Source organism: Zosterops lateralis (assembly GCF_965231275.1).
Source record: "Zosterops lateralis genome assembly, chromosome: 3".
Classification (NCBI taxonomy): domain Eukaryota; kingdom Metazoa; phylum Chordata; class Aves; order Passeriformes; family Zosteropidae; genus Zosterops; species Zosterops lateralis.
In genome coordinates this window covers 12410970-12434728 of record NC_139764.1, presented here as the reverse complement: position 1 = coordinate 12434728, position 23759 = coordinate 12410970, and the positions used below count along the sequence as shown (strand labels likewise).

The window sequence follows — 23759 nt, the reverse complement described above, 5'->3', positions numbered from 1 at the left end:
CTGGTGTCACTGCCACAGCACATTCCTGCTGACAGAACCACAGGCACAGTGAGGTGGGCACAGAAAGGATTCTAAACAGAAGAGAAAGGGAGCAGATGGCACGGCACAGGGAAAAACCCACCCTGGATGGAGAGCAAAGCTTAGAGGAGCTGGATGTCAGAGCTGAAGTAACTGCCCTGGCTGTCCAGCAGGTTTTTCTGCAGAGGACAGACAGTACCTGTAGCAGTGCTCTGGGCACAGTCTTTAATAGTCTGGCAACTTAATTGAAACTGGTCACAAAGTGTGTTTGCATTTGTGTGACACTGGTGACAGCCACCTGCTAGTCCTGTTACAGGACAAACCAGCTTGTGCTGTTCCAGAAATGCTCCAGAGCTCAGCCAGGGATGCCCAAGGCAGCAGCCAGGCTTTCAGAAGTGCCAGACACGAGTGACTCACCGGTGCTGTCTGCCTCCTCCTGGCTTTCTGAGGAACACACTCAGCTAGGACTTAGGTTTACAAACTGGCTTTGCTGGCAGCCTTCCTCAGGCACAAGGTTCTGGCTGACTTTCTTGAAGCTTAGGGGTTGGTCATAATTTTATTTGTAAGCTGCAGTGTTATTGTGAAAACTCATACCTAAAATTCATAGAAGACAAAGAGAATGAGGAAAAAAGCTTTCCAGAGGAATACTGTCTGACGTGATCAAGGCCTATTCTCTGCTTTACAGACTTGATTTATATACTTCAAAAGTAAACGTTCTGTTTCAAAACATTTATTCACAAACTTATTTGAAAAAAAACCAAAAACAAACAAAACCAAAGAGAGACCCATAAGAAACAGCCCCCACAACCCAACCAGCAGCTCTTCACCCCTGAGAAGGCCCAGCTTCACAGCCACAGGCCTGATGTGATACAGAAACTCATGTGACACTGGCGATTGTTTCACGGGGTGGGCTCCTTGTTAGCTCAGACCCACAGCAGACTCAGGAGAGCTCAAGGCAGTGGCAGCACAGAGTTCCCAAGCCAAGGCACACAGCCCATATCACAGTGCTTTTCTGTGGGCTGGGTGTTAAAAAACCTGCAGGAGGAGCCACTAGCAGCAGCCAAGATTTCCAGCTCTCAAAACACTTGCTGGAAATTTCTGTGAGTGTTGGTTCCAATTCTGCTCCTCTCTTGCTGAGCCACTTCTGCTAAGTGGCCACTTTGACATACTATTCTAAATATGAACTAATGAGGACTTTCATTATAACTCTCAGCACAGGTTTTCCAGTTGTAGCTGTAAGGAAAACCACAAATAATAACAAGCCTGATGATATGAGCAAGAACTGACTGAAACTCAGTGTACTATATCCATTTCTTTATCATTTGCATTTTTCTCAGATATTGTTTTGCTTTAGTTCACCAACTTAATTTTCAAAGACTCGGTTCTGCAACATTTTTTTCCCCTCAAAAATCACAAATGAAAGATGATTTGATCAAGCAGTTTTACTTGACAGTAGAAACTTTTCTATCAACCTCACTCAGGCTGTATAAACTGTGTGGGATAAAAAAGTGAGGTTAAATAAGTTGTCTTTGTTCTGCCTGGACCACTGAGGTCACTTACAATATAAGCAAATAGATATTCTCCATTTGAAATTTACTTGCCTGTTTGGGAAGGGAGAGAGGGGAGCCCTGCTAGTAAGAAATTAGCCAAAGTTACCCAAAAAAGAACATGGAAGTGGTACTTCTAAAGAAAAGGTTCTTCCTTTGTTTCTGTGCTCAGACCACTTGCTTGTGCTTTAGTGGTCAGTTTTTGTCCACGTACTCCTCCAGGCGCAAAAGCCACTTGTTCCAGTACTGAGAGCACAGGTCAGGATCCATGAAATGCGGATGTGCCGGAGATCCGTCCTTGTAAGCGACCACAATGAGCCCACAGCGAACCTGCAGCACAAACGGGGCTGTCACAAATCCAACATTTGTGTGCAACCCCAAGCGCTAAATCTCACTGCAAAACATCTTCCTAACATACACATATCACATAACAAATGGGAAATAAAAAGGGGCAATAACTTACCATAAAATACTTGGAGACTTAACATTCTAATGCTCCAAAAACCCCGTAGTCAAAGCTCTGAGTAACTCCAGTGACCAGGGGACATGAACTCTGAGGATGAATAATATTTAAACCCTGCAGATGATGCCAGGAAAATTGCCAGAGACTGAGGAGTTTTTGCCTGGGGCCATACAACCAGATTGATGCCATCCTCCAGATAGAAATGGTTACTTAGGTATGTTCCGATATCTTTCATTCCTGACAAATCCTAAATAGCCACTAGCAGTAGGTGGCAGGAAGCTACTAGCAGAATTCTAGCCCATATTTCACTCTGTAAGGATCATGTCTGTGGAGTGCCTGTTTCACTGACCTCTGCAGTATTCTAGAAAGTCCTTTGCACAGCATATGAATTAACCTGCTCTCTTCTGCTTCATATTTTCCCCCTTCAATATCTAGATTGAGGTAAAAAATCCTTCAGGCCAAGCAGGCAGGCTAGAATTGCTTTTGGAGTCTTTAAAAGCATTATTCCAGAGTCTTCTGACAAAATGATTCACAACACACTGCTTTTCCCTAAGGAAACACAGTACAGCTTCCAGACACCAAGTGCATCACTAGTCCCTCATTCACTAGTGGGACACAGCAAGACAAGATGCAGGCAAGGCCCTCCCATACCATTTTCTTGTTTGCAGGTTCTTTTGCCTTATTTCCTCTCCTGCCCCTTCCTACTCTTGACACAAGCAAAAACCACACAGGACAGGGCACAGGGGACTGCCCAGATGCCAAGTCCCTGGGAGTTCATCTGAGCATCCCTTGGTCTCACTGAACACTTCCTTAAAATCACTGAACATTCACTACTGGAAGCCAGGGGCAGCAGAATTAGCAGGAGTAGTGGAATTATTTCACAGTATGACATCTTAACCTGATCTCAGACTGGGCTCCTTTGTTACAAATCCTACCAACACTTCCACGATGGCCAGCAGGTTCTAAAGGCAGGAAGAAATAAAGATAACACAGGCATTGCTACTTGTCTTGGCATGCAGCAGGCCTACTGACCTGGAAGTCATAATTGGCATCATGATTTATGGCTCCAATATATGCTGCAACCTGTAATGGGTTGTCATAAGTATTCTGTAGAAGTGGCTTTGGCTTCTCTGAAGTTTTCCAGTCGATCACACACAGCTGCCCCCTGCACAGGAGAACAAGACAGGACAGTGCTTTGAACTTGAGTTTAGTCACAAATAAGAAACAAGGGCTGAGACAGCACATACAGACTTCTCACTCTCAGCCTGTTTCACCCCAATGCTCATTATTATGTCTAAACAAATCTCTTTGACATTGGCAGTTTAGATCTCAAAAACCAAAGCTCACTAAAACCTGCCACAGTTCCTGGAAAATGCTGATGACTGCTTAAACCTGTCCCTTCTCCAATAAGGAACTCCCCACCAGGAAAAACAGCACTTCTGCCATGAGGATCATCCAGGGGAGTTCCTCCAGTGTGCCAGTCCTGGAGATCTGTCCAGCTTCCCCCAGCCACTCAATCACACCATGGCCTCTATGGCATCCCATTACAGGAGTTTTAGGGAAGGGCACCTCACCGATACTTGGCCACACAGTCAACCAGGCCTAGGTACTGCAGGGTCTCATGGTGAACTCCACTTTCCAGAGCCTTCACCTCACTGATGTCTTCCAAGACATGTTCCACACTGGATAAGTAGCCAGCCACGACATCATCTTCACCCTGGCCCCTAGCTGCCATATCTTCAGACAGGAATATCGATTCCAAAGCTGAATGGAAGAGTTCTCCTTGGTGAAAAAGATCTAAAAAAAAAAAAAGGGGAAAACCCCCTCACATTTTAGACACTACTTTAGATTTGTATTCTACATATTCCACAATGTAGCTCTTAAACCAGTCCTGGTTTTTGTACTGAAAGTTTGAGGGTGTGAGGAGAAGGGAAAGAAACAGAAAATAAATTGTCAATAGTGAAATTGGTATCCCTCATATTAATGTTTACTTTACTTTTCTAGTCTCACTGATTACTCATCCATACACTTGTTAAACCAAACAGTTACTGAAAAGCCTCACCATAAACAGCAGGACACATTGGTTTTTAAACACCCAGGATTATATGAGTTTAAAATGCCTATTTCCATCTTGTTACAAAGAAGCTTTGTAGCTGCAAAGAGGCACAGTAACATATCTGGAAAATACCTATTTCTAAACATATACTGGCAAATAGAGAACTAAAGGAAAGTCAGACAAGATTGAGCAAAGTATGTCTATAGTCCGACTCTCATTTTCCACAAATTTCTAAATCCATTTTAGTGGTCCTAGAACAAAGACCAGAGTTTAAGCTCGTTGGTAACAGGTACAGTCACAACATGCTCTCATAAAATGGAAACAACTTCAAGGATTTCCAAACTACTTGGCCTAACATACCTGCCAGCAATCCAGACTACTGCTTCTACTCTGCAATCACACCGTGGCCACTTACTTTTGGTATACTCTGCAAATCCCTCTTTTCCAAGCTCCTCTATCATTTTCTGCTTCCATCTTTCCAGATAAAAGATTTGCTGTGGGGAGAGGGTTTGTTGAAGGATGCGGGTGACACTGGGCATCTTCGTTCTTTGTAACCCAATTTTCATGGGGGCATTTGAATCACTACTGACAGGAAGAATTCTCTTGCTGGGGTTTATTAAAGGAACCCAATTCCTGGGAGTTTTTGTCCCAGCTTTAATTGGAGGTCTGGGTTTAGCTGGTGGCCCATATAACAAATTGTCTTCCTCAAGTATTGTCTCTGGTGTCTGGGCGCTGGTTTTGTAAGATGTAACAGAGTAGACCAAGTTCTTGTATTTTTCTTGGTCAACTTGTTCATAACTGTTTCCTTTTTTCTTTTTGCTATAAACAGATGCAGAGGTAGACAGACAAGTGTATGGGAATTTCTTTTGGCAAAATGGTATTTGAAAAACCACTTCCAGGCTCCCCAGTTTCCTGGACAGGATCTGAAGGAATTGCATCCTGACGAGAAGTGTTTGTGAGCAGTTAGAGTTTTCTTCCTTCTGTCAGCAACAGTCTGTGGGTTACCATATTTTTTCCTCCTGTGGAAAAAGAAATTTGTGATTTACAGAGTCATAAAACTCTGGCACCATCTTATTTGTGCCCTTTGCCAAACAAAGAATTGCTATGGCCAAAGTGTCTTCAGACACCTTTATACCACCTTTATTTTTCAGATAAATAAAGGAAAGAACCAATGAGCAAGGAAAAGAGGAAATGCTCCTGAAAAGAATAACTGCTGGCCTGCCAAATCTGAAACACTTGAAGATTTGTTGCAAGTAGCAAAAGTTGCATTACAGGACATCTCTGCAGCAACAGTATCAGAACTGCCATGGAAGAAGGCACAAAAACCAGATCCGCCACCAACAACCCCCTAAAAGGGGAGGGGGAAATAAAAGCTACACAGAGGACATTGAAGCAAATCCATTGCTGTGAGGTATGAAAACTTTTAAGTTTGTAGTGACTGACCAACTTAAGGGGATGGTGGGGACAAGGTATCTTACAGGGTACAAACCCACATTTTTCTTTTGTATCCCTAGGAGAAAACAGCCAGCAGTAATATATACAATTGTGAGACTTGAAGCTAGAAAAGGCAAAGAGAAACCAGATGCACTGCAAATATTTTCCGATCCAAAGAAATCTTTTTAAAGTTTTTAAAGGAATAAAATATAAATGCATTTTGCCAAACCATGTTTCAAACACAGTTGTGCTGCTTCCTTCCCCATGTTCCTCACGCAGCGCTTCCCACACTGGCCAAGCCCTGGGTGCCACAGGAGACAAAACCAAGGGGAGTTACCTTTTGTGGACAGATCCCACAGCTGCAGTGCCCACAGTGTGGGGGTGAGCATCTGTCACACACAACAGTTTCCAAAAATGGGGCAGCTGATTAGAACAAGGCACCTGGCAGCAGCAGGCTGAGACCTTGGACTAGGGATTCATAAACATTGTCCTTCATCGGTGCAGAAAAATTAATCTCTTCTCTCTTGGGGCTTACCTCTAAACAGAGGTGCCAGAGCTGGGATTTAAAATAAAAGAGGAAAAATATATTCTTATTCCTGTGTAACAGTATCCAAGCTTGTGGATTCTCGGGCTGCTGTTTGATGGTTATTAACAGGCTCATTAACAGTCATGGTGGACATGCACTAATCAGAACAGAGCAAATGCTTGGCCAGTGGCTGTGGCCTTGTTACACAAAGCCACACCACAAAAGAAAAAGTTTATTCTGGCTTTATGCCACTGCAGGAAGCAAGAGGATGCCTGATTCAGCATAAATTCACTTGTAGTAAGCTCAACACTTTCCAAGGAATAAATTTATACCAGATCAGTGTTTTGAATCATGGAGCTATTGAAATATAGAATATTACAAGCTCCAGCATTAAATTTAGTGCAACACAGTGCTTCAGTGACTAGTATGAATTTTGATTTAACAGCCTATGCTGTGCTGGGGAATATACCTGTGGAATTTCCAGTAGCTGTGGAAATGTTTGTGCAGTGTATGAACATAACTACCAGGAAAGGAAGAATTTGCAGCTGCTGTCCTGTTTTACAAAAGGAAAGAGGTTCTAGGATTGCTAAGAAATAAGGAACCCTTGTGCCAGCTGAATAAAGAATCATGTGTTTTTCAATAAATCACAGTGGCATTTCTGTGCAGATAACTTACAAGGAAGAAATGGAGTGGTCAGGATCTACTCTTATACACAGAGAACAGAATTTAATTGAGATTTCCCTCTGGGGAACTGGCTCCCTTCCCTCTGAAAGTGTTTGTGATTGAAGACTGGCAGAATTGCTTCAAGTGTTGCATGATGAGCCACACTGGAGAACTGAAAAAAATTAAAATAACTTGGAGGTAAAAAAATCCCAAGAGGACTTAACTTTCCCAAACAAGTTGACTTCACAGCTCGAACAATACCTGAGCTAACACAACTGAGGAAGTGGTTTTTTTTGGGTTTTTTTTTTTTTTGTTTTTGTTTTTTTTTTTTTTGTTTTTTTTTTTTTTTTTCCCAGTATAGGAATGAGTGGCCTAACTAAAGGAAATAGAAAGGATTACTTGAGGAAAAGTTCACATCTATAAAAACCTACCTCCAAGGTAGGTTTTGGATAATAACCAGGATGGCTTTTTTCTCTACAGCCACCTATCCAGCTAAAAAAAGAAGCACTGGCTTTTTTAAGAGATAACAAAAAAGAGCACTCCTAAACACACGTACAGACCTGTTGCCCCTTGTCCCTGATTTGAGGAGAACAAATCCAGTGATGAAGGTTTAACTGAGTTTCCTGCAGTTTGCAAAATACATTATTGAGCCTATCCAGGTTAAAAATACACCTCCTTCTTTTGGGATGTTTAGAGCACAAAGAGAGACAAATTAGCAACCTCGTTTAAAGCACAAGCCCACAGAGGAACCCCGAACCAAAGGGTAGCTCCAACAGGCTCCAGCTGCCAGTTCAAGCTTCATTCCCAGATCAGCGCTGGGAATGGAATTAATGTGGAATAGGGCTGTAACACGAAGTCAGCAGTTTTTTGCGATCTGTGAAAAAGCTGGGCCAACACCAGTAACCACCAAGTGCCCTCAGGCAAGGAAACTTTCTGCACGGGCAGCAGGTGCCTGAAACTCCCAGTGCCGGACAGCCCGCCTGGTGCAGAGGGGGATAAACCCCTCCGGACAAGCGGCCCCGCCGGATGCGGGCATGCCCGGCCACGGGGCCCGCTCGCTGAGGGATCCAGGGCAGTGCGGGCCAGGGGAGCACCAGCACCCTCCCCTCTCTCCCCTTCCCTTGGCCCTCCCGCTCCCCCGGGCCCGCCCGGCCCTGACGACCCGCGGCCCCGCATTACCTCGGCCGCGCTTCCCGCCACCGCTGCGGGCACGCCCCGCCCACCGCCCCCGCCACAGCAGTGCGCATGCGCCGCCCGCTGCCTCATGGGACTTGTAGTTTCCCCGCACTGCCAACCCCCAGCCCTTTCCCTTCGCTGGAGCGCCCCGAAAGGTGGCGAGAGGGGTGCGTCTGCTCCATTTCGCGCTCTTTTAGTATTCTTTAAAAGCTTGTAGGAAAAACAACTCAAATCTTTACGTGCAAGCCGAAGAATTAAGCGTTGTGGTGCCATCTTGGCTGAAGGCAAGCAGCGCCCTGCCCTCACCAAAGATGGCGGGCGCCCCTCAGGGGGTGTGGCGGCGGCGGCTCCGCCCGGGTTATATGAGGAGGTGGTGGCGGGGAGGAGGAGAAAGAGAAAGGTGCGGGGTGGTTGTCTGCGCCCGGAGGTAATGGCTCTGCTCCGTGAGGACGCGCAGGACAAGGTGAGGGCGGCGGCCCGGGTCTGGCGGGGCGGGAGGTGAGGCCGCAGCCGAGCTGGCCCCGCAGCGTGAGAGGGAGCTCCCCCTGCTCCCTCTGCCCCCGGCAGCCCTGGGACAGTGACAGGCTTTTGGGTTTTTTGCTTCGTTTAGGATTTTTTTTTTTTTTTTTTAATATAAGTCGCGGTATTCCTCATGCCTTTGGCGGCCCGAGGTGCGCTGAGGGCGGGGGCTCAGAGTGCCCGGGTGAGTGCGGGGAGCAGCCCCGAGGGGAGATGTGCCAGGGGGAGATAAGGGAGTGGGGAGGATTAGAGCCGGAGTGGGGAGGAGGAGGAGGAAAGGCTGTGCAGCTGCCGTGGGCCGGTGTGGGCTGCTCGCTGTGCCGGGGCAGGGGGACAGCCGGGGCCCGGTGGGTGATGCAGGAGCGGGACCTGTCCCCGGCACTGCGGGACAATGCTGCAGGCGATGGTGCTGCAGGGGGTTAAAGTCGCTCTTCCCCAGCGGGTCAGCCGCCTGCTGTGGCTGTGACCGGCCTTCCTGGCGGTGTGTCTGCCTTAATTAAGCTGTCAGCTGTCACTTCACCTGCGGTGCCCCTTTCCCTTCGTTGTCACATCAGCAACTGGCTTGATTTTCCTTTCTCTGGAGAAGTGTTGAAGCTGTAAGTGCTGAGGAGCTTCGTGTCTCCCCTTTAAAGCAGCACGGGGTGTTTTCTAATGCTGAGACTTTCAACTTCTCAGAGGAAATGCAAGTGAAATGCTAAAAGAGGAACTTTGTGAATTAATGTTTATGTAGTGTAAACAGTGATTGGAATTATCTCTTCTACTGGATGAGCTGCTTGGGTTAACCTACCTAAACTCCCTGGTTTAATAACTACCCTCAACACACCTTGAAAAGAAGGTAAGGCAGCCTTTTAAGAGTCAGCAAGTTGCCCATTTGCCTTTCATATTGTCACATCTGCATGTGGTTTTGCATTGTGACTAAGCCTCACTGGCAGGAAGATGACTTTGCTTAAAGCTGATAGGTGTGCTGAAAGTCTCTTCAGTCTGTGTTTTCTCCAGCTTTTTGGAGCACCTATATTAACTAACTTGAGGGCTAGAAATAACCAGCCTTTATCGACTTCCAGATAATTTCCTTTTCTCTGCTTCTTTTCCGTATGAATCTTGTTTTGAAGCAATCCATGAGTCGGTAAGACAGGCAGGAGTTTGTGGAAGCATTTTCTAGTCGCTTGCTTTGAGCTGTGAGCTGGCCAGTGTTTTAATTATTTTTCTGCTGCATGTGAAGCTCTTTGTATTAGAGTGTCTGCCCTTGGAGAATACTGGAGGGAAAGGTCAAATATCAACTCTCTTGCAGCAATTGGTAACTTTTGAGTGTTTATGTGCCTTTCTAACTCAGACAGGAATATTGGGGGGAGGGGAAAGCGTTCTCCTGGTGGGGGCTGGAGTAGCTTTAAACTCTGATGCTCAATCGACAAAGATTAGCTTGTTTTAGGTTGTAGGGCTGTCCTGGGACTCCAGCAGCACAGGGGAGGATAGAAATGCTCCTATCTTGTCTGTTCCTGTTTAGGCAAAGAAATAGCAACATGGAACTGGTGTGTGACCAGTAGATAAAACTCATGCCTGTAAAGGTAACTTCATTAGGTATTAACTTAAATAGGAGCCACTGTTAAGTATAAACTAAAAACTGACCCTGAGGTGGCAAAGCAGGAGAGGATCAGGATATGTAGGAAGAGGAAGGGAGGGTAGGATAAGGGTGATTGGAAGTGCAGTGGAAAATAAAGTGTAATCTGTCATGGGGGAGGAAAAGGCACTTCAGAATTTGAAGTAAGGGATGAGACTTCCAAGCTAAGCTTGAGTAAATACCTTGGTATTTCTTAATGTCAGTGGCTTCATGGTATTTTAAGGCTTCAGCCTGCAGTTAAAATGTTCTAGGTCAAAATACCGAGGTATTGTAGCCCCTCTTTCTCAAAGCAGTCAATGGAAGACAAGATGTTATCTCATGGCCTGGGACTTGCTGTTATCACTCACAAATGGTGACTCTGCTGGACAAATTCTGCTGCATGTTCTGGAAGGAATGAGACCATACTGGATCTTGCCTGTGCTTAGCAAAAAACCTGCTCCTGCATGCTGCTGAGCCTGGAATCAAGCAGGGACATGAGCTGCTAGCAAGGTGACAGCTCCTGGATGGGGATAATGCCCTGTCAAGGACACGCAGCCTCCGTGGAGCTGGCCCAGCAGTTTGGGCTAAAGGAAGGTGAAGCTGCACGGCGAGGCTGCTGTATTCCTGGGACTCCCTGCCACGAGCTCTGCCCTCACTGTAGGAGGTCAGCAAAGCATTCTCAGGGATGCTGACTGTGCCTTGGGGTTTGCTGCTGTTGCACAGTTTCCATTTGAGCTGGGCCAGGAGCGCTCAGCCCCAGGCTGTGCTCAGCAGACATGGGGGGCCTGCCCTGCCTGACCCTTCCAGCTGAGGAAGCTGTGGCTTGGGTGGAGGTGTCCTGCTTTCTGCTGGTGGAACAGGGTAAGCCAGCAAGGCTTTTCTTAAAATGTGGCATTCTTTAATGTTTGTAGAGTCTTTCCCTCTCTCAGGAGATGTGTGACCTGCATGTTTCTGCTGAGAGCGATGCAGAGATCCCTCTGGCAGGAGAGGGCCGGTTTATTGCACAGCCAGAGGCAACAGGTGCTCTGGGCCTTCTGCTTCCTTGGCAAGCACTGCACTTGCTGAGGAATGCCATTTCAGTGTGACTACATTGGGCTGTTATTCCCTCTTCATCGGTCTTTTAAACAAAATAATTAAACCTTTGTATCACTGGAATTCCCCAGTTTGAAGTCACAAATTTGGGGAAGCATTTTCCATTGCCTAAGTGGGCACTGGTTCAATTTTCCTGGTTGTGTGTAACCAGAACGACTCAGGACTGTTCAGCTCAGTGTCAGAGTGGTGACAGCAAGCCTGCCACAAAGGCTACAAAATCCAAGCTTCACATGTGCTCTCTGTTGTGCTGCATGCCTGCAGTGCACTTTCAGATGTACTTTTAGTGTCCCAATTAAAAGGAAAATTAAGCTGCTTCTTCTGAATCTGACTAAAATGTAGTTCCAGCAGCTAATGCTGCTGCTATCTGCTGCCCAGATCCTGTGGTGGTTAACTCCTGAATGTCAAAACAAGGCCCTCTGGGACTGAGGGCTCTGTATAAACTGCCAGAAAGCATCGTGGTATTTTACTGCTCTCTGGAGAGCCCCTAAACAGCTTTAATTAGAAAGCCTGCTCTGTAAAAACGAATGGGTTTCAGGTAGTGGCAGATGTAATTACTGCTGAAGTCTTGTTTGTGGGCTGCTGCTTGAATGACAGCAGGGAGGTAACCAGTAAGGGAAGAAGGTTTCTAGAAGTTAGCTGACAATAAACTTTGCCATGTGAGCCCTTGTGGAAGGGCTCCTTGCATCTTCCAAGAGCCTGGCTCTGGGGAAAACCCCTGGATTAATCTGTCTTTGAGAACAAATACATATTTCACTAGCAGTCAGAAGTTGTGCACAGTTGCTTGCACTGGCAGATTCTTTTGTTAGAATGCAGAAGTGACACCGAGTCATCCAGAGTTGATACTAAAACTGCAAAGGGGGGAACTGTAAAAGCAGCAGCTCAGGCCTCTCACCAGAACTAAGAAGCTTCAGTGGCTAAGGGCATTTCCTCCTACTGGGTGTCTGCAAACATCAAGATGTGTTTGCATTTGGGTGAGGCCTGATCAGAAGGGTAATGGTTGTCAGGCAGAAATCTGGGTAGCTGGTGATCATCACTGCCTTGTATTTAACTGATCCAACTTTTTTTTTACTGGCATCTCTTAGCAAATAGAAAAAGCAAATATTCTAAAATTCTACCTGAATTGGACACAGTAATGATCTCTGCTGTTTCTGGGGCTTCTAGATCAGGTGTTTATCATGGTGTCCTAGTTAGTACCATAATAACTATTTTTAGTATTTTGGTCTTGAAACCTAGAAATACTAACCAGTATGATATCTGTGTTATTGTGAAGGGCTCTGCTTTGTTCTGATTTACCAGTTGGATGGTGTCTGTACTGAACAGGGAGTAATTTTGCTTGAATCCTCAAGAAACCCCAGGAATCTTGAAACAAGTCTCTGAGTCCCGAGTCTAGAAGTGGGAGGTGTCAGAGAAGCTGTAACAGTTTCTGGAGTCATTGCAAACCAGAAGCTGCTTCTGGGAAAGAGAAATAAGAGCTGAAAGTGAGAGTATTGTGATGGCTTTGGGTGAGTGTTTCAGTTTGCAGCTCAATGCAGCTCTTTCCATTTTGTGTGTCCTCTGTATCCATTTGGGCATCTGCTACAAGTAAGGAATAATCCCTTCCCAGCTGCTGAGCTTGGATTATATCCCTTGAGGGTATGGAGTGACAGACTGGTTTCTGATAACTGGATGGGGAACCTTCAGTTCTCTTGCCTCACTGCTTGGAGCCTGGGGAAGAAGCAGTGATGTCCTAGGAGAGAAATCCTTCTGGATATGAAAGAGCTGCCAGAGAGTTAAGATGGAGTGGTGACCTGGGAAATGGGTTGGATGCCTGCTGTGGTAAAAGGACAAGCCTGGGGCCTGGAGGTGGGTATTTAATTCCTTTGCTCTGCACAGCCTTCATGTGATCATGAGGAGGTTGGTCCCCATTCCTGCTTGCAGGATGGATGTAGGAGAGATGGTGGCATGAAAGGTCCTGTGTGCAGAGCTGTTGGTGCTGCAGAGCAGGTGCTCGTTGGGTCAGAGGTTAGTGTGAGACATCTGCCATGGGTGCTCACTGAGTCAGTGCATTTACAGAGCTGTGTTGACAGGAGTGGGGCTTCCTGCTTCCCCCTATTCAGGGGACAAATGCTACTCCAGCCCTTTTTGTCAGGAAACTAAGCACTCCATCCTCCTGAAGTCAGTCAGTGTGAATGTTCCCTTTGTAGTCTGAGCTATGATTCTGTAATCCTAAAAGTCTCTGGCCTGGAGTTAGGAGCCCACAGGAGTCAGGAGCTTCACAGGACTAGAGCAGACCAAGGGGTCTTACAGTCCTTGGTTTCATATAGCTCCAGGTCCTATTGCAGTTTGTGCAGGGTGCCAGCAGACACATGCTTGTGGCATGTAAACCACTTTAATCTGACCAAGCAGGACCACCTCGTGTACATGCTTGTCTGTCTGTCTCCTGTGCAGGCAACTACTAGGCATGGAGGGGCCTAGACAGCATCTAATCATGGGTTACTTTCTCCACAAGACTTAGTAAGAAAGCTCACAAATTCAGGACTGTCTGATTTGTGTAATCCTTTCCTTAGTTTAGCTGAGAGGAAATAGTTTCCTTTGGCTTATCATACTTTCCAGACTCAGCAGTTCGTATTGTTAGCACTGCTGATCCTGTTTGGACAGCAAATAGAAGTAAGCAGGATGTAAAACACTGGGGTCTGCATCTTGCTGCTCTGGCTGGGAAGTGGGAAACACCAACCAGCTTGCCTTTTATTTGGCAACAGACAGTGAGCTGTGCTTGCAGTGAAACTATTGCCTGACTGGTGGCCTTTTACCTGTCCTTCCTGCAGTGCCTGAGTGGGGCAGTTTCTGCCCAAACCTGTGTCAGTGGCCTCTGAACCATGCACCTCTGTTTGGCCTGTGTCTTCCTGGCAAGGACCAGAATTGCCTGCCTGTATGGGCACATAATAGTCTGTCCTACGTAGTGACTGGAGGGAAGTGATTACTGTTGGAGCTCCTGTCGAGTTTGGAGTCCCACCATGTCCTGTGGGATGTGAACAGTGCCTGGGAGTGCTGGGAACTGTGCTCTGTAAGTGTGCTCGCTGACAAGGCAGTGCCCAGGGCGGGCTGAAGGTGTTCTGTCCTTTCCATCTTCTGGGAAGCTTAATGTGCTGCATGCAATGTCATTCCAAGTTCTATCTGTTACCCATCTCCTTTTAATTCTAGCTGACAGCAAGGATGGAGCAGGTTAGAAGTGTTTTTGGAGGGTGTTTTGGAGGGTGCAGTGGCTGGAGTATCCCTCACATATACAGAGCAGTCTCATCATAGGAGAGAGCAGTGGCAGGGGCAGGTGCTCCCTGTCCTGGCAGCTGTGTCCTCTGCAGGCAGCCAGAGACACTTGTCACATACCAGATCTGGGCTGCAGATGGCCAGCCTAGGGGGAGGCAGTTCCAGAGCCTTTTGGAAGCAAAGCTTCACCTTATAACCGGCAGCCTATCGACAGCTCTTGGGCAGCTTTACAGAGGGTTGAGGCAGCACTTAGCTATCTGTGATATGATAGGATTGCTCAGATCCTGGCACCATTTTCCTGTGGACTTGGTGCTGAAATTTCGTGTACATAGCAGTGGTTCAGAGGCTTCTGGCTGGTGTGGCTTGTGCTGCAGAGTGGTGAGATAGCAGTCCTGGTGCAATTCTCTGGTCTGCTGTTCTGAGAAGGCCTTCAGGATTATCTCCAAAGGATAACCTCAGCATTCCTCCTGGCTCTGACAGTCGCTCTTCATCAAACTTCCTGTGTTGTGACCTTGATCTCTGGTGGTTTCTCCCTAATGCAGAAAATAGCATTGATTTGTTAGGCTGCAGCAAGGGAGGGCCCTCTTAGAAGACAGTCTTCATGTGTAAGCTGGAGGATCTCCTACTGAGAAAGCTATTCCACTGCTCTTTAAAAGTTTAAATATGCTTGAAATAATGTTTTGGGTCTAGGCTGTTGGAATAAATGAAGAGATGATCCCCCAGAGGAAGATGCTGGCTCAGTTTAAGGCTCTTTGAAGCACTGGGAAAGGAATTCTGGTCATATGTGTGTGCCTGAAGGCAGGGGTATAGCGCAGTGTGGTTCCTGTTCATGACTGATCAGTCAACTTTACTAAACCTACTTGATGCTTGATCAAGGATTATTCTGTGAATTCTCTTGCAGCTGAGATCTGTATCTGTTGACCTGAATGTTGATCCTTCTCTCCAAATTGATATCCCCGATGCTCTAAGTGAAAAGGACAGAGTGAAGTTCACTGTGCACACTAAGGTAAGGCCATGGGCAGAAAGAGGCTGTGCAAGTTACCAATGTATTTGCAGCACACACACCTGCAAAGATGGGCTTGGTAATGAAGAAATTCTAATTAGATGGAGATTTTCCACTTAAAGGTGGCCTGAGAATGTGTATATATCTGCAGAAAATTTAGATTTCCTAGGATTTGAACTCTCTAAACAACTAGCTGATGGTTAGGTTGGCTTTGCTAAGGAATGCTAGCTAGGCACCAGAAGGCTGGGGGGTAGGAAGTGAGCTACTGAGAAATGTCACAAAACAAACTGCATTAATGCACTTCTACAACAGTACTTTTTTTTTTTCTAACAGTCTCCTTAGTGGTGCTGTTGAGTAAGTGCCAGCTCAGCTAAAAGGGAGTGGGCAAGGCTCTTAGTAAGCAGAATAGCTTCCTTTGGAAATGGACAGAACTGTTTCTAAAAGCACTGATTTACAAAACAGTAGGGCTTCTATATATTCTCTTCCAGACTACACTGCCAGCTTTTCAAAGCCCTGAGTTTTCAGTTACAAGGCAGCACGAAGACTTTGTGTGGTTACATGATACACTCACTGAAACTGAGGAGTATGCGGGACTCATTGTAAGTACTTCCTAAAGCATGTGATTCTAAGTGAAAAACTGTAGCAATCCAAAGTGCCTACTAATAAGGGCATGAAGTATGTTTAACCAGTGTTACTGGTGTTTTGTGACTTGGGTGTTCCCTATGCTTCCTGTTGTCTTAATTCATGAACAACTTGAGTGGGATGGCATTGGTGTTAACTTTCCATATAGCTTGGAGCAGCAAAAGATGTGGGAGTCCTTGACTCTGTGGTGGTATTAATATCTGCCTGAAGATGGCACACTGAAATAATCTATTAAATGTGGGCTTTCCTTCCTATCATGATTCTTTAGGAGATGGCTGGCAATAGGTGGATTATAGAACAGAAGCTGTTTCTCTGGGTTGGTTTCCCTCCTGCAGCAGGGATAACACAAACCAGGGACCTACATGTCAAGGTGCCTCTAGAATTCCTGGATCATGCTCTCTTTACTACACTTTCCTATGACCAGGCAAAAGAGCCTCCTTGTAGAGAAGGGTAGGAGTAATCTTGGAAAATGTTATTTGCTAATATCCATGACTACCAATTCCCTGCCTAGATACCTCCAGCACCTTCAAAGCCTGACTTTGATGGTCCCAGAGAGAAGATGCAGAAGTTGGGGGAAGGAGAAGTGTCCATGACAAAAGAAGAGTTTGCCAAAATGAAGCAAGAGCTGGAAGCGTAAGTAAAATGAGTCTACTGCCAAAAGCTGCATTTAGGGAAACCTCCTAGGAGAGCAACTCATTTGGTGATAACTGATTTTGAGTGTCACTGTTTTGAAGGGTGTCTTGAAAATCCTGGAGATAGGGAGTTGCCCAGCTTTTCCAGCTTTCAAGCTAGAAAACTTCCTAGCTAAAGAGATTGAAAGCAGCTTCACTATCACGAGCTGGCTATTTCAGAAGTCTGCAGCTGAATATTTTCATGGGATAAACTTAAAGCAATTCTTTGTGTATTGAAGAAGGTAGTACAAAGAGGATCTCAGTCTGTTGTTTCCTTGTAGTGAATACCTCGCTGTCTTCAAGAAGACTGTCTCATCACATGAGATCTTCCTGCAGCGGATTGCTTCTCATCCTGTGCTCAGCAAAGATCGCAATTTCCACGTTTTCCTGGAGTATGACCAAGATGTGAGATTTTTTTTCCTTGTTTCCCTTTCCAAGTGAGACAGACTGTTAGGAGTGCTGTTGTTTTTGCTGGGCACAGTCAGAATGTGTGGATCTATGTGCAGCATCAGCAAGTAGATACTGCAAGTATTTCTGTGAGATGACTGAAGGATGAAAGCCTGACCTTTAGCCCTTTCTCTGTTATAAATCTCACAGTGTTTCTAAATCCTTGCCAAGTCGGTTAGGAAGTCATCTTTGCTTGTCTTTATCTTGGGAACATGTATGACTCAGGTGTACTTATGCTGTGTTGCATGGTCCTGGAATGGAGGTATATTAAAGTCATTCCTGCATCTGTTTTGTCACACCTACTTCTGAGTGATAGATGCTGATTCAAGATATGCAAGGAGAAAACGAGCTGTTTATGAGGATTGGAAAAATCTGTGGCAGGGAAGAGTTGAACTACTTACAGCCAAGCCTTGTGTTACATGTTACATTTTTATATGCACATTATGGAGGGCTTGGAAATCAACCTGCTCTGACATATGCTGGGTGTAAAGATGTTATTACATTGCAAGTGTCAAAACACTTTTCCCCCCACCCTGGTACAACTTTAAAGTTGCTTTGGCCTCTCTATTACAGCTGAGTGTTCGGAGGAAAAACACCAAAGAGATGTTCGGTGGCTTTTTAAAAAGTGTAGTAAAGAGTGCTGACGAGGTCCTCTTCTCTGGAGTCAAGGTAAGGTTATTGCTTTGTCTCTTACCTTAACCTTGATTGTTTCTTGCTTCCTGCTCCAGGGAAATTACTCCTGTCTGCTTCAGGCTTGCTGTGCATGAGACTCAGCTACTGACATTAATCTGCCTTGTTACTGCTCTCCCAGTTGAGGGGAGTAGCCTTTATTAATTCTGATTTCTATAGAAATAAGATATTGTGGCATTAGGCTGTTCAATTTCAGTGTAAAATTAAAGTTTCTTGATGCAGAAGATCTACCTTAGTACCTGATAGTGGTGGAGAGGAAGGAATTATACCTTCAGGAAATGTGCTTGTGGCTCTTGTCCACTTTAGAACTCTGAACAGACATGATTTATGGGTTTTTGCTTATACTAGACAAGATCAAATACCAAAGACTGCTGTAACTGGTCTTGCTCCAGCTTTTGTGTTGTGTTGCCATGGCAGCACTTCCCAATAAGCTTCTTGTCCTATGCACAGTGCCACAAAACATTACAATATGTATCACGTTTGGTGTGGATGAGAAATAAGCTAGTAAATTGCTTAGTCCTTAGCTACAGTGTTTCAGCAGGCCTAGGAAATGAAATTCCAGCAGTTGGGAGTCCTGGGGGCTGTCACATGCCAACTCATTGGCTGCTTCAGACAACCTGCATCAGTATTTGAGTGAACAACTTCATCTTCACTGCATAGTGAAGAAGAAGTTTGCTAAGTGGCTTGGGATGTCAAATCCTTGGCTCACATCTTGTCTTAAACAGTTTTTCCATAGGGATTGATGAGCCTCAAGCTCAGGCCCAGGCTCTGGTTCTTTCTTTCACCTTTCCTAAAGTAGGGGAGAGCTGGTGTTCTGCAGTTACTGGCTTAACAGATCATATTCTTTTTCAGGAAGTAGAAGATTTTTTTGAGCAAGAGAAGACTTTTCTTGTGAACTACTACAACAGAATCAAGGATGCATGTGCAAAAGCAGATAAGATGACAAGATCTCATAAAAGTGAATCTTTTCAAAGCCCTTTCAAGAGATCATACAGTTTTGCTGATTTCAGCCTGAAAACCTTGTCTTGTTCTTGCAGATGTTGCAGATGATTATATTTATACCTCAGCTTGTTTGAACAGCCTGGCATTAGAAGAGCCTACAGTTATCAAAAAGTAAGCAATTCTAACTGTTCATAAACATATCCTGAGTGTGGGAATACCAGACTTCCTCTGATATATCCAGAGGATTGAGTCATAGGTAGTTTGAGTTTCTTGAATTGCAAGCAAGTGGCATTAAAACTTCCCTTCTTCTGACACTCCTGCTGTGGCAGACCTAATGTTATCAATTGCACCTAACTCTGAGCTAGTTGATTGCTTGCCAGTTCTGACCAAGAGTTTACTTGGTCATCAGGCTCCTAAACAAAAATCTCCCTAATTCTCTTCAGGTCACAAACTGCTAGAGACCCCTGAAGAAGGGATTTGTTGGTGTGTGTTCTAATGTGCTGTTAAATATGACTGCACTAGGTCAGCTTACACTAGGTCTGTACTATCTTCTGGACCTTTGCACTTCCAGAATAGAAGGGGATTTCTTGGGCGAACCGAGTTACCTTTTTTGAGGTTACTACTTCCACCTTTCGACTTTGCTATCAATTTAACAAGACCTTGTTATAAGAGAGTGTATAACTCAATAAACAAATCAGCTCATCCCTCTTGGATAGCAGCAGGGAAATTCTCCACAAGACCTTTGGAGATCAGCATTGTTATATTAAATGGTGTTGAGCTGTTCAGCTGTCCTACTCTGGTAGGCTGGAATATCAGCACATTGAGCCTTTTGTCCAGGTCTTGGCCTAAATTAGGTTGTTTTTGAGGCCTTGTTTGGATCTGTATACAGGAGTAAACTACAGCCTTCAGTTTTCTGGTTTCCTGCCAATTGATCCTGTCATTTATCAGACTATGAATTATCTCAAACATACTTATGCATTTTTTTTCCCCCTCACTAGGTACTTGTTGAAAGTTGCAGAACTCTTTGAGAAACTTAGGGTAAGAGAAGCTTCGCTGGGGGCAGGTGTGGTGGGAGAAGAATCTCTAACTCTGGATGTTGCTGTTCTCTGTTACACACCAGCTAACTGAATTTGTTTTTCCCTTCTGCAGAAGGTAGAGAGTAGAGTTTCATCTGATGAAGACTTAAAGCTCTCTGAACTGTTGAGATACTACATGCTCAATATAGAAGCTGCGAAGGTGAGAATAGTTTACTTTATGAAGCTTAGTTTTGTTATGGGCAGCATGACTCACTCGTGGTATTCTTTGTGCTTTAAGAAGACAGGAAAGTGGACTCTTGTTTTGCCTAAGAAACCTGACACTCTTAAACCACAGCAGAATATAGAAGCTATGCATTAGCTAGCTGGAGCTCAGCCACTTACAGAAGACCTTGGACCAATTTTTCTTTGGCATGTAAAATGGAAGAACTCTTTAAATTTCTGTAAGTTAGAGCAAACTGAATTTAAGTCTGCAGCAGTTTCTTTCCTGTCCCCTGCCTGAGTACTCATGGACTTGCCAATAAAATCAATAATGACTAATTGGTAGTTGGGATTGACTTCAGAATTTTGAGAGTACCTTAGCATAAATACGTGGTAACTCGTGAATGCTATTGGAGTCTGGACTTCCAAGAGGGCTTTGGTAGATTGATGTGACTACAAAAGCCTTACTGGCAACTCCTTTCTAATCAAAACTTGATTTGACTGAGGATGACTATGCTGCAAAAAGGTATCTAGGTACAACCTACTGGGCCTCTTCATCTAGTGTCTTACCTGTAATGTCAGGTACTCCAGAACATCCACTGCAGCCTCCCTCAGTGGGGGGGTACTGTTCTTTAGACATCACAACTATACTGCTGCACTAGGAAGAGGTTGGCTCAGAGACTTGTACTGTTTCTCTTGTCTAGGTTAGTGTGGTGTTTCAGTCAAACTGTCCAATCTCCAGCAAATTAAATGTCTGCTGGAACTAGACTCAAGGAATTCACAAAGTGATTTTTGTTCTTAGTGGAGAGATCCTCCTTAGAGCAGGATAAACTGCTTTAAGAGAAGAAACAATGCCTATAGTAGCCCTTAGACTTCCTTCACTAAGGCATAACTGGCTGTCCTGAAAATATAGTCCTGCACTGTAAAAGGCTGCTAAGAGCAGGCTGTAATAGCTTGTTGGAAAAAGCAGGATCTGGTGCCGAAAGAAGTGAAACCTCCTGCTGCTAAAGTGATTTTAACCTCAGTTTGGGAAGTAGTCCTGCTGACGCTCGAGTGTGCTGTTTCTATCTATTCAGGATCTTCTGTACAGACGAACCAGGGCTCTTGTTGACTATGAGAACTCAAACAAAGCTCTAGACAAAGCCAGACTAAAGAGCAAGGACGTCAGGCTGGCTGAGGCACATCAACAGGATTGCTGTCAGAAGTTTGAAAAGATTTCAGAATCTGCTAAACAAGGTAAAACAGGCTTTGCTGTACTTACGCTTAAAGGAGAGCTTAATGCAGTCAAGGTCTATCTGACCTTCACTACTGAAGGCTCCTGAACAAATAGTCTGGGCATCCCAAGGACAGTAGAGATAGATGCTGTAAAACTACTGCAGCTAAACAATTTTTAAAACAATTCTCTGTAGCAGAGCAGTGTCAGTACTACACCAACCTTATTTACAAGCCCCTAGTATTTGCCTTCTGGGCTGAATTCAGCCTCCATGTGAATGTAACTAGTGGAAGGTAACTAATTATCTCAGTCAGAACTGTGCAAACAGGCTTTTGCTCTGTTCCAGTACAGCTGAGTGCATTATACAGAGTTTCAAACACAGGTTCTTAGTAGAAGAGTGTATGTGTGTATATATATACATATATTTGGACAATATAAAGCAGAGGAAATACGCTTTCATGGTATACATGCTGCTCCTTTAGTGTATCTGGCTTTTAAATGTTCTGTGCTCTCACAGAGCTTGTGTGGCTTACTTCTGGTTTATTCCAGCTGTCTTCCTACAAAGCTTTTCTGTCTTAAGCTGTCTGTGTGCCATGTGATGACTGCATCTGTGTCTAAAACAAGCACAACTAACTGTTGAACTTTTTTTGATCAAATACTGTAATCTGAGCTGCACAACAGAACTCTTGAAACATAAGGGCCGTTACTGAAACATGTCACACTTCATGTATCTCTTACCTTTGTTTTTTTTCCTTCTCTACAGAACTGATGAGCTTCAAACAGAAGAGAATAGCAGCATTCCGCAAAAACTTAATTGAAATGGCAGAACTGGAAATAAAACATGCAAAGGTGTGTTCTCTTTGGAATTTAACAGGCACGGGTTGAGAGAAGTGAGTATTGTGTAACTGGGAGATTTTGCTGGGTCATCTGACTTCCCATCAGGCAGCCTCATCTGTGGGCTTTGACCCATACTGTGTATAGAGGGAGCTGCTGCTTCCAGTGCTCCTGAGTACTGGTTCAGGAGCACATCCTGCAGCTTGTCAGGCTGTCAATCCTTGTCACTTGGCTTGTCAGTGGATGGGACATGACTCTACAGCAGCCTCTGCCAAGCTTTGCTAGGCAGGCTTGAAGGGTCTCTTATCTTAGTGTAGAGAACAAAGCAGTAACTGTGCATCCTCAGCTTTCTTTGAAGAAGGAAAGTCTAATGTCCTGCTCCCTGAGAGTACTGGACTTTACCACAGCCAGCTACTTCTGTGCTGAACTGGAATGTGACACAAAGGCCTTGACAACACTGCTCAGTTTGGCCCAAAAAGCTTCCTGTTGGCTCTTGCCCCTCTCCTCACCACAAATGGAGTCATGGTTGCAGGCCTGCAGGAAGAGGCAGATTGCAGAATGTGTGATCTGGTTTTGGTTCTTTACTGCTTGAATGCTTGCCTTTTGCTGTAGATTTTTAGCATTGGTACAGGCTACAAAATCCTTGATTGACCCACTATTTGGGAATCTACTTCACTGTGAAAGGCAGGATTTGAATTATCAGTCATCCTCATCTGAAACTAATTCTCTTCCTTTGCAGAACAATGTGTCTCTCCTGCAGAGTTGTATTGACTTGTTCAAGAACTGAGAAGTCTTACTCTGAAAATGTGACAAAAGCATCAATTGCACTCAATAGCCAGGGCCAACTTATTGGCTTGACTTCATTAGCTTAAAATAAATATTGTCACTGGGATTGTTTCACTAATACTAAAGTATGTTGGTAGTGATACATTGGCTTTATTGGTATAAATGGGAGCTGAATTGTGTATGAATTGTCTGGATGTAGCTAACATCCTGTTAGCTGATAACTCAAAATGAGTCAAATGTAAGAAATTAATTTGCTGTTCACTGATTTCATGTAGCAGAAAAAGTTTACTGAGAACTCCTTTTTTGCAGGATCATAATCTGTCTCTTCATGGCCCTGATATATTTAAAACTTGCCAAGTGAGAGTGACTTAAGGGTAATAATTTTATAAAGTGAATATCTTAGCATTCCACTTCCCAGACAGATTTCTACTACAATATATTTTGAATTTCTATAACTACATTCACTATTTGTACACTTGGGCAACACAGTAAATAAAGATGTCTGACACAACAAGCTGTTGTATGGCAAGAATTTGTGTGGGATGTAAAGTGACAAAGGCATCAGACCCAGAACTATCACAAATTACTCATCACCTGGAGCTCTTCAGAGCACTAGAGAGAAATATTTGACTTTTGAGGGTTGTTCTTGGAATGGGTGTTGAAATGAAATGTGTGGACTTCAAGTCACATTGCTGTTTGAGTGGCTGTCTGCAAATTTTTCTTCCACTATGCTGCAGGCACAGCATTGTAAAGTAATTTTACACCTCCTGCTAGCAGCAAGAGGGTGTTTAAATCTTCAGGGCTTCTGGAAGCATAGGCCAGGACAATCTTCTGTAAGGTATAAACCTCTTGAAACAGCTGGGCTCACTCTGCCATAGCTGATATGGCTCAGCCCATAAACCCCACGGCCATCACTGGACACTTTACAGTAAGTTGGCATATATGGATGTAGGTCAGTGAGTCAG

At 44.7% G+C, this 23759-nt stretch overlaps 2 protein-coding genes across 3 annotated transcripts; one reads left to right on the top strand and one right to left on the bottom strand.

Moving 5' to 3' along the window:
- Positions 1–565: 565 nt before the first annotated feature.
- On the bottom strand, positions 566–7932 carry MGME1 (mitochondrial genome maintenance exonuclease 1). 2 transcript variants are annotated; one of them, XM_083856164.1, is made up of 6 exons: positions 7887–7930; positions 5574–5642; positions 4500–5103; positions 3603–3825; positions 3061–3193; positions 566–1895 (listed from the first exon to the last, which is right to left on the bottom strand). In XM_083856164.1, exons 3-6 carry the CDS (start codon positions 5020–5022, stop codon positions 1761–1763), a joined length of 1014 nt encoding a protein of 337 aa, XP_083712290.1. In that variant the 5' UTR covers positions 5023–5103; positions 5574–5642; positions 7887–7930; the 3' UTR covers positions 566–1760. The 2 variants fall into 2 exon arrangements, with proteins under 2 accessions (XP_083712290.1, XP_083712289.1); XM_083856163.1 differs by lacking the exon at positions 5574–5642 and having other exon boundaries at positions 7887–7932.
- A 302-nt stretch (positions 7933–8234) lies between these two features.
- On the top strand, positions 8235–23300 carry SNX5 (sorting nexin 5). Its single transcript, XM_083857075.1, has 13 exons — positions 8235–8346; positions 15233–15337; positions 15823–15933; positions 16488–16609; positions 16929–17052; positions 17668–17763; positions 18637–18742; positions 18822–18897; positions 19725–19764; positions 19876–19962; positions 21038–21197; positions 21938–22023; positions 22748–23300. Exons 1-13 carry the CDS (start codon positions 8314–8316, stop codon positions 22793–22795), a joined length of 1194 nt encoding a protein of 397 aa, XP_083713201.1. The 5' UTR covers positions 8235–8313; the 3' UTR covers positions 22796–23300.
- Positions 23301–23759: the final 459 nt, after the last annotated feature.

Excerpts from the sequence above, each read along its gene's own strand:
- MGME1 (XM_083856163.1), bottom strand. The coding sequence starts at position 5,022 with ATGCAATTCCTTCAGATCCTGTCCAGGAAACTGGGGAGCCTGGAAGTG. Across the intron at positions 3,826-4,499 it reads ATTTGCAGAGTATACCAAAA|ATCTTTTTCACCAAGGAGAA; the intron begins GTAAGTGGCCAC and ends TTTTTTTTTTAG. Across the intron at positions 3,194-3,602 it reads GACTGTGTGGCCAAGTATCG|GGGGCAGCTGTGTGTGATCG; the intron begins GTGAGGTGCCCT and ends TCTCCTGTGCAG.
- SNX5 (XM_083857075.1), top strand. The coding sequence starts at position 8,314 with ATGGCTCTGCTCCGTGAGGACGCGCAGGACAAG. Across the intron at positions 16,610-16,928 it reads ATGAAGCAAGAGCTGGAAGC|TGAATACCTCGCTGTCTTCA; the intron begins GTAAGTAAAATG and ends GTTTCCTTGTAG. Across the intron at positions 17,053-17,667 it reads TCCTGGAGTATGACCAAGAT|CTGAGTGTTCGGAGGAAAAA; the intron begins GTGAGATTTTTT and ends TCTCTATTACAG.